Source organism: Ruditapes philippinarum, unplaced genomic scaffold (genome assembly GCF_026571515.1).
Source record: "Ruditapes philippinarum isolate M1 unplaced genomic scaffold, ASM2657151v2 ctg3173_1_1_1_1, whole genome shotgun sequence".
NCBI lineage: Eukaryota > Metazoa > Mollusca > Bivalvia > Venerida > Veneridae > Ruditapes > Ruditapes philippinarum.
The window spans coordinates 58,769-72,689 of record NW_026864198.1 but is presented as its reverse complement, the minus strand read 5'-3'; the positions used below and the strand labels follow the sequence as shown (position 1 = coordinate 72,689).

General features: G+C 32.9%; 1 protein-coding gene across 1 annotated transcript in view; it reads right to left on the bottom strand.

The window, feature by feature from the left end:
- Positions 1–13,921, bottom strand: part of LOC132724806 (small subunit processome component 20 homolog) — a 71,610-nt gene that overhangs the window by 18,968 nt on the left and 38,721 nt on the right. The window contains exons 36-49 of the mRNA XM_060709769.1: positions 13,404–13,675; positions 11,552–11,673; positions 10,694–10,908; positions 9,556–9,695; positions 8,407–8,581; positions 7,493–7,660; positions 6,781–6,947; positions 5,857–6,004; positions 5,400–5,516; positions 4,514–4,684; positions 3,719–3,850; positions 3,031–3,141; positions 2,280–2,429; positions 1,521–1,703 (exon numbers count right to left, since the gene is read on the bottom strand). Coding sequence (XP_060565752.1) covers positions 1,521–1,703; positions 2,280–2,429; positions 3,031–3,141; positions 3,719–3,850; positions 4,514–4,684; positions 5,400–5,516; positions 5,857–6,004; positions 6,781–6,947; positions 7,493–7,660; positions 8,407–8,581; positions 9,556–9,695; positions 10,694–10,908; positions 11,552–11,673; positions 13,404–13,675 — 2,271 coding nt within the window. The remainder of the gene's footprint in view (positions 1–1,520; positions 1,704–2,279; positions 2,430–3,030; positions 3,142–3,718; positions 3,851–4,513; positions 4,685–5,399; positions 5,517–5,856; positions 6,005–6,780; positions 6,948–7,492; positions 7,661–8,406; positions 8,582–9,555; positions 9,696–10,693; positions 10,909–11,551; positions 11,674–13,403; positions 13,676–13,921) is intronic.

Here is a 13,921-nt window from a genome sequence, read left to right as displayed (position 1 = left end):
ATCATATAAACCGAGCAATGACTTTCAAAGGACGCTGAACGTATATTTGCATTTTCATGATTATGAGTATGTATATTGCTAAATATAGAAATGAATATGTTTTAATTATTTTTGTCCCATTATTGCGTATAAATACAATAAAATTTTGGATTTAAACAAAAAGCAGTTACCTCATAACGATAAAGTCCGATTACACCCGCATATGTTGGGTAATGGATAATGATTTAACGAACATACATGTAGTTTACTCTGTTTATAATAATTCCCCAATTGTAAATATGGCCTATACCATATTTGTCAGATAAAGATTTTTAAAGTAAGTCTCGGCAAAGTTTCACTGTTTTTAATTAATTTAAATTTGTCACTTATAGACAGCTCTCGTCAACTGATTTTAACTTATCAATTCCTCGTGCATTTTGGCATTTATATAAAACGGTAACATCCATACCTTAGAATAAACAAACTGTGAAATGAGACATAATTAACAAATCAGACAATCATTGTTCCGTTACCGCTCAGTTAGCGTATTAGACACAACCAATTGATAAGTACACAAGGTTATTCACACCTGTGTCGTCCGGTATTGTCAGGGTAATTGTCTATATAATTGACTTTGTAGTCTCCTATCAACCGTCCGATATTCGGTTTTTACAGATTCCGGTATTGTCAATGTTTAATACAATAGTTTAAAAAAGGGAAAATTTGGGACTGAATTTATCGTCCGGTATTTAGAGAGTTCCGATTTTCTCAGCGTCCGGTTTTCTCAAATTTCACTGTACTGGGCAAAATTGTGTGCCTTCAGAACTGACCTACTATGATGACCTAAAGATAAAACTGTAACCTGGAAATTATCTTAGTTGACAATGCACCAAAATTCAGTCAAATACATGCTAGAATTATAGGTCTTGAAAAGTGACCTTAAATTATGATCTCAAAGACATGTATTAAGTCAATATATTTTTTGTTTGTTTTGGTTTGGGTTTTAACGTCACACCGACACAGTATAGGTCATTCGGCGACGTTCCAGCTTTACTGGTGGAGGAAGACCTCAGGTGCCCTTCCATGCACTATTTCCGGCACGAACGGGCACCTGAGTAGAACCACCAACGTTCCATAAGCTAGCTGGATAGCTTCCTCACATGAAAGAATCCAAAGTCCCTGTCGGGATTCGAACCCACAGCTGTGAGGGGCAAGTGGTTTGAAGTCAACGACCTTAACCACTCTGCCATGGACGCCCCAAATCAATATAATTAATAATGTCAGTAAGTCAATATAAGTTAATAATGTCAGTAAAACTTTAATCAGGCATTTTCTTAGTTCACAAAGGGCCATAATTTGATCAAAATCATGCAAGAGTTATGGGCTTTAGAAGATATCCTCTCAAAGACATGTGTGAAGTTTCCAGCAAATACTATAAGTGGTTTATACAGTAAGAAATTGTTTAATTAATTCAATTATCTAACAACAAGTTGTAGCTACTTTCATTCAAGATATTGCTATTTATAGCATCACAACCTCACCTTCTCATCCATAAACCATTTCATCGCTATGGTAAACAGGCCAGTTCTAGCATTATGGTCAAGTTTTCCCAATAACGTCTTTATAGCTAAGGCGATTAACTTCCTGCATTTTACAGACTCGTCATTGGCTAAGCAGGCTGCCATGGGAACAAAGAATAAACCTGAGTATTCTGCTAGCAAATTCTGAAAATTAACAAAATTATATTATTAAAATATGTTAAAATGCCTTTCTTTATATTTTTTCGTATTGCACAGTTCAAGTCCAGTTTCATATCATATAGGCACAGTTCAAGTTCAGTTTCATATTATATAGGCACAGTTCAAGTCTTTGAACAGCTCATAGTAATTAGAAAGATTTTAATATGAAAATACTAAAATTGAGAAGGCACAACTGAAGAGTACAGTCAGACTGTTCAGTTTGTGCATGGCATTAGCACAAGTCTGCAAATTATTTAGTTGGTTTGTGTAATTTAAAACACATGTTAAACAGCTATTAAATGACTACATACATATTTTTATCTCAAAAGATCATAAACTAAAACGTATGATACCAGCATTAAATGAGAATTCAGAAGGTTGACCAAAACCAACAAGAGGGACGTCACAAAAAATTTTATTCTTCCAAAAGTAGGGGCTGAAAATTCCTGAAAATGTCTATGGACTGATCCAAAAATAAAACTGGGTAAATCTTTGAAACTACTTAGGCAGTTTAATGAGAATAATACTACACAAAAACCACACAAAACGTATAAAACGTACCTGTGGAAATGACGTGAAGAAGGAGGCTAACATTTCTAGAGCTGATTCTCGACCACTCTCCAGTTCAAAGGTTAAATTGGAGACGTAAAACTGAAGGTGATCCTTAATCTTCTTACCATGTGAATAATCTAATAAATACTGCATCATGGCCTGCAAAATAATTACAAAAATAACATAAGAATAGCCTTGTTTTAAAAGGTATTGCAATCAACAAATATTTGATATAAAATTTCAAATTTTATTGCTAGAAATGGACAATGTTTATGCATGTAACGTACATATGAATCCCTGCATGCATGCACATGGTTATTTATTCAAGCTTGCATGTACACATGTACAAGAATCTATGTTCATGTGCAATTTTTGTAGATTGTTATAATATTTCAGTGTAATACTGTTGGCCAAAAGCGTAATAATTGTTCTCATTCTCCATTTCTTATCCATTTTTTAGTGAACTTCATCATATTTGTCACTTAGATCATAAATAGAACAATTATCTAATATTGATTATTTAAAACATGCCACTTGCATGCAAAAACCTTAGAATCTTTACCTACTGAAAACAAAAGTGATATACCCTTTATCACAATGTTGAGTACAATAGACTGGTTTAATTCCTGTTAATTATTTTCGATACAAACTGAAAACATATCTAAAACTGGTCCAGATAATTTTTTTTCCATTTAATGTCCGTTAAACACACTCCTTAAACAGAACCAACAAAAACTTCTTATGTACAATTTTTACTGACCTGCCTACATTCCCTTTGGACATGGGCTGTTTCGGCAGAGATTGACATTTCTTCAACTTTCTTCATTAGCTCGTGGATCTCTGGTACATCAAGTTTACGAGACAATATTCCCTGAAATAACACATTTACTAAGTCATATCTCTTTTACATGTAATCTGAGTATATATAGGTTAACTGTGTTTCAAGTAAACAATGAACTCTAATTAACCTTAAAACTTTGAACAGTTTTCATACATAAATAAAAATCAAGAGTTTTTCAAAGGACTCAGTTGAGATGAGTTTTATTGGTTAACTGTTAACATTAGTTATCTGTTGAATGAATGAATGAATGAATGAATGAATGACACATTTCTTGAGCTAACTGAATTATCAAGTAAGTAATTTGCCTTTCTAGAACTACTAAGTTATTCTGGAATTCCAGAAAATTATTTAAGCATCTATAAAATGAGAGCATCCAGAACAGTTTTCACAGCTGTGAGAGAATTCATTTTGACCTTTTCTTTGAATTTCTAAACTAGAACAGTATTATTATTTATTTATGTGTGTATGTAGCCTGAAGATGGATTTTCAGCCATGAAGTTGGTGTAATAAGGACATATTTAAAATTTGCAGTTTGTCTACTTATTTTGTTTTATCTCATATCATTGACCATAAAATTTAATTATATAGGTGATAAATTCAAGTTTACCTTGAGCAAAGAGAAAGCTGTACTCTGTCTGCTGAAATCATGAATGTCTTCCTCACAGAAAGTCAGCAACACTTGAAGCTGGTCAGATTTAATTTTGTAATACTTCACTTCTCTTACCAACACTGTGACAGCCTGTATATATATATCAGATTCTGGTTAAGTCTCTTCAACTCTTACCATGCTTAAAATCTTAAAAGAATATTTGAGCCGCGTCACGACAAAACCAGCATAATGGGTTTGCGACCAGCATGGATCCAGACCAGCCTGCGCATCTGCGCAGTCTGATCAGGATCCACGCTGTTCGCTATCAGTTTCTCTACTTGTTATAGGGTTTGTAAGCGAACAGCATGGATCCTGATCAGACTGCGCGGATGCGCAGGCTGGTCTGGATCCATGCTCGTCGCAAACCCATTATGTTGGTTTTGTTGTGACGCGGCTCATTTTAATCTGGACAAAGCCATGCATCCTTTGTACAGAAAATTTTCAATGCTAGTATTAACCAAATGGCAAACAGTGCAGACCATAAACAGATGGCACGGATGTGCCACATGATTTTGGTCTGCACTGATTGCATGGGTATATTTAGTGAAAATATCCAATCAACTATTCACTACCACTTTTGTAACAAGAGCTCTTACCATTTATGAAATGAGAGATCTCACCATCGTTGTATAAACCAGCAGCAGTTTTGTCATTCGAAGATTTCATCACATATGCATTATGTCTAACCAATAATGTTTATTTCATTTCAGCAATTCTTAAGAACCAATTTACATGACAAGGGACACAACTCACCTTAAACAACATGGAGACCAGCTCCAGATTATCTCCCCTAGCAGCACCAGCAGAAGCATAATTCCGGAGAAGTATAAACATTCCACTGGAAATCCTTGACATGCGTTTCTTTAATGACGGGATCGGGAATTTCAAAATCTTACATAATACTCTCAAACTGTATGCATTCACCTGGAATAATAAACAATTACCTATAACGCTTTGTGAAAAAAAATCAGAATTCTAAATTTGGGTTTTAAAAATAGACTGAATAATACATAGAGGATATTAAATAACAGTAGATTCTTTACTGAATTAAATGAACAATTTGAATGAAATCATATTATGGAAGCCCCTGGCTATTAATTTATTTAGCTAATTCAATAAACTTAGTAATGAACCTACACATACAGTATATATTATTCTATTTATCACATACCCAAAATAAAGACTGTTAAAAGTGAAAAGAATCATTTTTCACTGATGCTAATTTAATATAACAATTAGTAACCAGACTTTATAAATGTTGAAGTCAAGCCAGGACATGTAACATTTCAATAGACTAGTAATACATGTTCTTATCATGACCAGGCTGAGGGTTGCTTCCAAGCAATGTGAATGCATTGCATTAAAGATGATTGTATTCTCATCCAGAAATTATTTCTTGCACAAACAGAATAAAACTAGCTTAATAGCTTTCACTCATGGATGTCCCTGGTGTGATTCCAGCCCATAGCAGAGAGGGGCAAGTGGTTTTAAGTCATCAATCTTAACCACTCAGCCACAGATGCCCCTAATACCTAGTATACCAAGAAAATATGGCTACATGATATTTCAAATAAACACAACTTCACTTAATATAATTAAGTACATAAACATCATAAGGCAAACTTTAAAATTAACTTACCATAACATATTTGGAAAATAAACAGTCAGCTAACATTGGCACTAGTGGATCTAACATCTGAATGTGAGTACTGTCTGACTTTACAATTTTCTGCTTCTTTAAACACATACTTAGAAGCTGAAATTAAAAACATTTGAACAATGTAAGTCTTTATATGGGAAATTTATATAAGAAAACGTTAAGGGTTTTTCATTTTCAATTTGAGAATTTTCTGTAAGAATTTTATGGATACCAGTAAAATCATTTCCAAATATAAGTGTCTTTGCTCTTTACTGGTAGCAAAGGCTTTAATTCCAGAAGGCTTAAGGTTTTAATGATTGTTTCTGCAATGCTGATGTCCTTTATTCCCACTTTGGACAATTATGTTACTAGAAAATCTCCAATTTTCAGAAAAGATGTCCTCAGAAAATGGGCTATAAGAAACAACATCAATCTACAAGGAGAATTATGAACTGACTTGTAATCCGAACTCTACAAGCACATGTATATTTGTTTTCTTGTGGGCTTTAGGTTTCAGACCACCACGAGGAGCAGCTTTAGGTATGAGGAGACAACTTTGTGGCTGTTTACCGGGCCGACTCTCTGTCTTTTCAACCTTTGGTGCCCTGTAAAAAAAAATTATCATTTCAATTCATTGTTTTACATTACACAATCCATATTGGAGGACTTTTCTTTTTTCTATTCATGTAAAGTTAATTTCTGTTTAAAGCATTTTGTCACAAATGTGTTTTAACAGGAACTTTTGCTTAAAATATAATTAGAAATACAACATGTACTAAGTTTAGCACAGCACTCATTTTAATTTTGTCAAGCTGCTTGTTTGACAAGGATTTCAACACATTTTTTTGTTATAGCTTGGCAATCGGTCTAACTAACCGACTATCCTAGCACCTGATCTCCTCATGTGTTGGTGACCAGAATCTTGTGAGAAAATCCAACAGCTTCTTGACTATCCTAGATAACTAACCAGAAATTACCAATTTCTCAGCAAGTGAGCAAGTGACCAACTACTAACTTTGCATGATATCTGAATCAGTGGTGAGAGACTAGTGACCATCAGACTCAATGTCTGTGATAAATTGTTATGAAGATATTTGCCTTACTGGAGGAGGCTCTTACAACCAACCCCTGGATTACAAAGCCAATGCTCTCCCTATTGAGTTACAAGGCAGACAACTACTTGATTTTGATGTATACATTTAAACATAACTCATTTAAAACTCATTCTATTCTCCACTGACCAGGTATAAAGCATATCTAAAATCTTCCATCCCAGAGTCCTCAATAGTAAATATTATGATTTAACTGAAACAAATATTATCAAAATCTTGGGCAAATATTAACACTTCACTGAGAATGTATAATCAATCTATTATCTTACGGCTTTTCCTCTGACAGCATAGGTAAATTCTGTGTTGTTAAACTATGAACAAATATAAGAAGGGTCTCCGTGGTAACAGTCTTGTTGTCAAGGAGACCAGCTGTAACACGTTTCAACAATTCCTGTACCTTCCTGGCAGACTTGTGGCTACTGGTAGAATCTAAAATCTATAAATAAATCAAAATCTATATCAATTCCTTATTATTATGCAGACACTTATGATATTAATGATATATTTATATATAATTATCATAATTCACTAGGTTTTAAAAGAATTTTTTTCCATTAAATAATTAGGGACATACCATATTAATTTCAGTTTGGTCTGGTTTAAGTCACATCAATACTGTACAGTTCATTTGGCACTTTGCCAGCTTAACTATTTAAGGAAGACCTACGATGCCCCTCCGTACATTATCTCAGGAAAAAAGTGGACACCCGAGGAGAGAGATACCCTCTATTAGCTAGATGAATGGTTTCCTCACATATAAGAATCCAAAGTCTCTTAACAGATTCATACACCCTTAGTGGGTATATGAATTAAGACAATGACAGTTTAACAACTCTGCCACTAAATTTGATAATGATATAAGTCAGCATGTCTTTTCCATCCAATACTTTACTTATTGTGAGGTCCAATCTATAAGTCGTTTGTAAATCTGGTAAAAATTCCTACATTAGTATGCTTGATAGTATGAGAAAATGGACATACCTTTTTAATGGGGTCTAATAATTTCATCAAAGACCCTGGACTGATATATCGTGCAATAAACTCATAAGACTCGTAACTTTTACTGCTCCTAGCTTCAAACACCTTCGCTTTAATCCCTTCGACATCTTTCTCGTCAGATACTTCTCCAAATATCTCCTCATTCAATACCTGTCAAGCAAAACATTTCATTATTTGTAGTCTTATTTCATTAAAGAATAGCATTTCACTGAAAGTTATAACTGAATCAGAGTTAAATCTATTTCTTGTAAATACTGACAATGCAATACTTGCGTTAATAATGCATGCTGTATTAGTGAATTTATATAAATTGCTTTCTTTTAAGGCCATTTTTTTAAATGCCGAAGCCCAAACATGCATTATTTTGCTTCAATTAAACACTTCCTTCCATATAACAAATAGATAGCTTGGATATTTTCCTTTAATGAGAATCTGATAAATAAGAGACAAATCGGCTGCTTACATGATTAGATTGATATGATTATATAACGATAATAAAAGGTGATTCATACTTGCATAAATGACCAGTATTTGTAAAAATACACATGCTAATACAAGACAAGTACAAATTCAATTCACAAAATTAACAAAAAATTTTAACCAGCTGAATACATCCAGAACAATATGAAGTCATGCCATCATTATTATGTCAGATTTTAAACTTGATTGTGACAGCCTTACAAAGCTTACACTTCCAAATGTTATCTACAAATAACAAACCTGGTTTGTAAATTAAAGTTGAAGAATTTTTTGCCATCTACATGGTGACACCCTGAAAACAAACAGACAATCCCTAAAACTGCATTAAAAGCTGGCTTTTATCTCCTGTAATTTTTTCAGCATAAATTTATTCTCCGGGGGTTTGACCACTATCCAATTTTTTAACAGTGATGTACTTGTAACACAACAGGTCTCTGGTATCCACGTCTCAGTGTTCCACGAAGCTCTGATAGGATAAACGGGAAGAATCGTGGACCAAGCGTCATCTGTATCTTGACTAGCGTGTCACGTGACGTGTTTCTGATCTCAATTGACCTCGACTTGAGAAAGTTACAAACTTTCAGCAAAACCCTGTATGTATAAATGAAAGTCAAATTCTATATGAACAAAATAAGAATCATTTTAACGCATACATTTAATCATGCAAGAAAACAATTTTTTTCAATATATATGTACTTTGTGTGATGATTTATTCATTGAATTTGGTAAAAATCATAAGAATTAAATCAGGAGACAAACTCACAAATGTAAAATATATTACAAACTTAGTGTAACTTTTAAAAACCCCGGGTCCAAATCACTGACACAAAAGATAAAAATTGGGGGATAAAATTTAGCAATCTCTTTCTTTTCACCAGACAAAATAAAATTTATTATTAAAATTAAAATGAAATATTGAGAAATATTAATGAAAAAAATGCGTATTTTCATTTTCCGTATTTTCACTGTAAAAATTTATTTTCACTGCAGTGAAACATATTTTCCGTATTTTCACTGGTGTGTTGCCGGACTACTTTCTTTTAAATTCTGCCAGTACACAAAATTTAAGGGAAAGTCTTTCAAATTTTAATGTCAAAAAGGAGAAAAACGTATATAATAAACAGAAAATTCAAGTTTTTTCTATAAATACATGATTTATTTTCATCTTGTGGCATGAAAATTACCATATTTCACTTGTGGCTACCGCCACTCATGAAATATTTATTTTCATACCACTCGATGAAAATAAATCATGTATTTATAGAAAAAACTTGAATATCCTCTATTTAATTTTAATTAATAGAAATTATCTAAATGACAGAGAAGGTAAAGTTGCTGACCTACAACGTCTTAGTTTTGACAAGGACACTGTATCTTGTGTGAGGAAGAAACTGATAGGTTGGTGGTTTGATTTTAAATACGTGGGAAAGACTAAATATTAATTTAACAGACTTGCTATGACCTAAAATTCAACCAATAAAAAAAGGAAACATAGATACAAGCTGAAAACTTATGCACCAAAATATTTAATGAGTTCACATAATAATAGTATAACTTCTATTTACCCAGGAAGATATCTGCCGAGAGCTCCTCTCGGAAGATTCTGTAATAACTTCACCATGGCTAGTGATATAGGCACTCTAAGGATTTCTTCATCTTCTGCATACTTAGATTTCACCACTTTATGTTCCCCATCACTCCGTGCCTGTCATTAATATATTTATTATTGTTAAACACATGTAAACTAGAAATGTGTCCATAGGACACAGGTGCTCCAACACTCCACCCATTTGTCAATCTTATGTCTCTAGGTCAATATATTTTTTGGCTACATGTGCCCAAGATGAAAACAAAAAAACTTTTATTAAGTAAAGGGCAAATACTACAAATACTGAATAAATGCACAAGAAAACACTAAGGTGCATAAGTACACATGCTGACCAACATTCTTGTAAACTTTCAGGCCTACAGATCATAAACTTTTTGATTTACGTGCAACACAAGTTGAAAATTGGGAATTTTTACTAATTCAAGAGCAATAACTCTAAAAATACTAAATATATCAACACAAAAATAACCAGGTGCATAACTTCACATGCTGATGAACATTCCTGTAAGGTTTCATGACTCTAGGTAAATTGCTTTTTGAGCTATGTGCGACACAAAAAAAGGGAACGGACGGTCAGATGGACGGACAAGGGTAAATCTAAATGCCCCCCTATAGTAAGTGGGGGCACAAAAATCAGGTGGAATACCCCAAGACTGTTTTCTTTTTTATAGGGAACTGAAAATCTACATATAATTTCTGTCAATGAGATTGTTGCATAAAAATGTTTAGAAAAATAATTTGGCAGTGAATTAACACCAAATCTGTTATAAAATGTGTTGAAAAATAACTGTTTATATATTTTTATAACTAGTTTTGTAGTGTGAAAATTATCAAAGAACAAGTCTGTACTATATGTGTAAGGCTTAAAGTATAATTCTAAACTGCATCAGTTAATATCACATTTTTTATAATATTCATCTACTTGTGGAAATTCTACCAACATAATTTATTTGAAAGGCATCAAAAGAAAGCTGAATGACTATTTATTAGCCAATGGCAAGAACAAAATCAACAACTTGAACACATATGATGCATGTATGTATGATGTATCAACTTCAAAATTTAATCAAATAAACTACCATTCAGAAACTTACCTTCTGTACCAGAATTCTATGAAGCTGATGTATAACACTTTTCAAAATAGTTCCATGTATTTTAGTAGCCAGTGGTTCTGAGCAGATTTGCTTCCCTTTATCCTCTTCTACCACAGTGCTCTCCTCTTCCTCATTAATCTCTACCACAGGCTCCTCAGCCTCCTCAATCTTATCTGTATCTACTTCTTCTTTTTCTTTATCCTTATCTACATCTTCTATAATATTAGAAAAAAGAACACCTTTATCTTTATTTACATCTTCTATAACATTGGTAAATACAATTCTCAAACAGGAGGAAATACTATTCACAATGGCAACTTTGAACATACTTGACAATCTTTTATTTCTTTTATATTTTTATGCTGATTTTAACACTTTTTTGGTCTCCTCTCAGTTTTCAGTCCACCTGGTTGGCTTTTTTAGATATTTACAAGTAATTAACATATTTTCCTCTAATTCATTCAATTCTGAATCAGCGGTGTGAGACAAATGAATATTAGACCAAATATTTATCTTCAAATACTGTCAAACTCCTCGCGGATACGTAGACATTTAATACCTGAGATAAATTCTCTGATACTCTCCCTATTGAGCAAAGCAAGCTGTGCAATACTTAAAGTTAAGTTATAGAAAATATTTCACCTGTATTCTTGGCTATTTTACTTTAGCACTTTGTAATCAAATTTCCTTATATTTACAATGTAAAAGTTAAAGATTGGCAAATCCAATATACAAATTCAGGATGGCATGGACTAGAAACAAATTGAATATATACTAAATGATATAGGTGTAAGACTGAAAAAAATAACTTGAAAAGTTTCTAGCAGAGTTTCATTATTCAAGTCATGAAAAGATTACCTGGTTTCAGGTCTTTTTGCTCTTCTGGTTCCCTCTCTACTTTTGGCACTGGTGTCTTTTTCCAATTTAGTGTTGAATTTCTCAAGTCAAAATGGAAGTTGTCCAAGACTGACACAATTACCCTGAAAACATATCAAAATCTTTACTGTAAATCCGAAAACCAACTTCTGAAAACAATATATTGGCATGTTTCAAAGAAGACAGAAGTGTGACAATTTTTTTTTTTTTTTGCATTATCATGAAGTCTTCATAAGAAATGGTAATATTTTGCAAACCGACTTTCAACAAATGTTTGTTATATACAATAAGAAAATTTGAAACCATATTGAATACTACACTAGACTCTGTCTTCACAAAATGAAATCGGAGATATTAATCTACAGTGAAATCCTTAACAAGATGAAATGAACATATAGAAACACATTTCTTTTATATCTTAACAGGATTCTTTTACTGTAACCCAATTTATATTCGCGAATACAAATTTTCGCGTTTTGCCGAGGTCGGACATATTCGCGAATATTAATTTCCGCGTTTTCTTGATTTCCGAAAAAAAAATATTCGCGGATTGGAAAGTCCGATGGGGCCGTAAAATCCATTAGCCGACTATTAATCTTCAATAATTGAGGTCATTATTGGTGTCTTAAATGGGATTAACAATACGCTAGCCTTATATTGTATTGGTAAGTGAATTGTGATCACAATTCAACAAAACATTTTCTCTATATATGTACATGTATACATCGTTCGTTTCATTTCTAAACATGTCGTTAAAATGGTAGTAAATTAATTTCAACATCTTATTTTCAAAACATATTTATATTTGTACCCACAGTTTATCTAGAAAAGTCTTTAAGAAATTCAATTTAAGCGTTTCATAAAAAAATACCTTCTCCAATCAGGGATCGAACCCACGTCGAGAAAATTATGTTTTATGAGTCCGCAATCTAACCAACTGAGCTAAACAGGCTGTTAATTTTGACGGGTAAAATCGATACTTGTATGAAACCATCTTGTAATTCACTGTTTGTAATTATGTACACCCAATACCCTTTTGTGATGCTCGATAGGTTTATACCACCTTTGTCATAACAATTCACTCAAACAATTATTTTATAGGATCCAAAAAACAATTGCCTTTTGTGATGCTCGATAGTTTTCCCAATTTTGTCAAAAGATTTATTCAAACATTTATTTATAGGGTCCAAACTCGGCTGGAAAAAAGCTGGACTTCTAAAGTTAGTGCGAGTACTTTGTGTATAGAAGTGTAAATATGAAGAACTGACACATGCTCCGTATAGTACCCTATACGGAACGTGATTGACAATAGGCCTACTAGTACTTCATATACTGTATTAAAATGTGGATGTTTATTTTGATTGCTATATTGACATAGAGTTCTTTTGATATTTATAAAATAGAAGTAGTTTACTTAGTTTGTGTTTTTATTGCTATATGGCAATATTCATAACAATTCATTACTTCCTAACAGGTGCCCGTAAAATTCAAATTTATCCGGTTAAGTAGCTTTGCATGAACAACGTCTCAAATAAAAATTTCTCTCCAATTTATTCGCGAAATCGTGCGGACTTATTCGCGCAAACAAATATTCGCGCTTCGTGGCTATCCGCAAATAAAGCGAATATTAATTGGTCGCGAATATTCGTTGGGTTACAGTATATAAAGTTTATTCGTTGAATGGATACATAAATCCCTATTAATTTCCATACTATCATGTATTACCGTAAGCAAAAAGATTTTTAGAACTAAGGTAGAATTTGCAATAATTAATTGATCTGGTACTCATAATAGTAAACTTAAGTTCTTTCAGTTTTTCTTCACATTCTTTTACCTGACTAGAAGCTTCTGTTTTTCCAGTTTCCTTGACAACAAGATAAGATAATGTCTGAGCTGGTTGAGGTAAGATTTCCATGGCAACAGTTTACATATAGTTCCTATACCATCTATAGCTGCATCTAGAACTGTGGGATGTTTCTTATATATGTCGTCTATAAGGAAACTGGACACCATTGGTAGGAAGATGTTGGTCAAGGTGTCATGATTCACTTTGTTGGAGTAGAGGTACTTGATAAGGCGTCGTAGAGCTCTGGATCTTTTGTAAACCTTAATATAAGAAATGACAGTTTCATAACAAATTTTTAAACAAAAGAAGAAGAATTACACTAAATGTAAACAGTCAAACTTGTCTTTATAGACCGGTTTTTGGAAATAGATCAAGAACTAGTGGTCTTTTCATAGGCAAGTCATTATGCAGGTTATGTTATCTAAATATGGTTTGAACTCAAAAATAAATTTCAGCAAAAGTTCAATTGTATATAATTCTATAAACACTGTCAACTGTGTACAAGG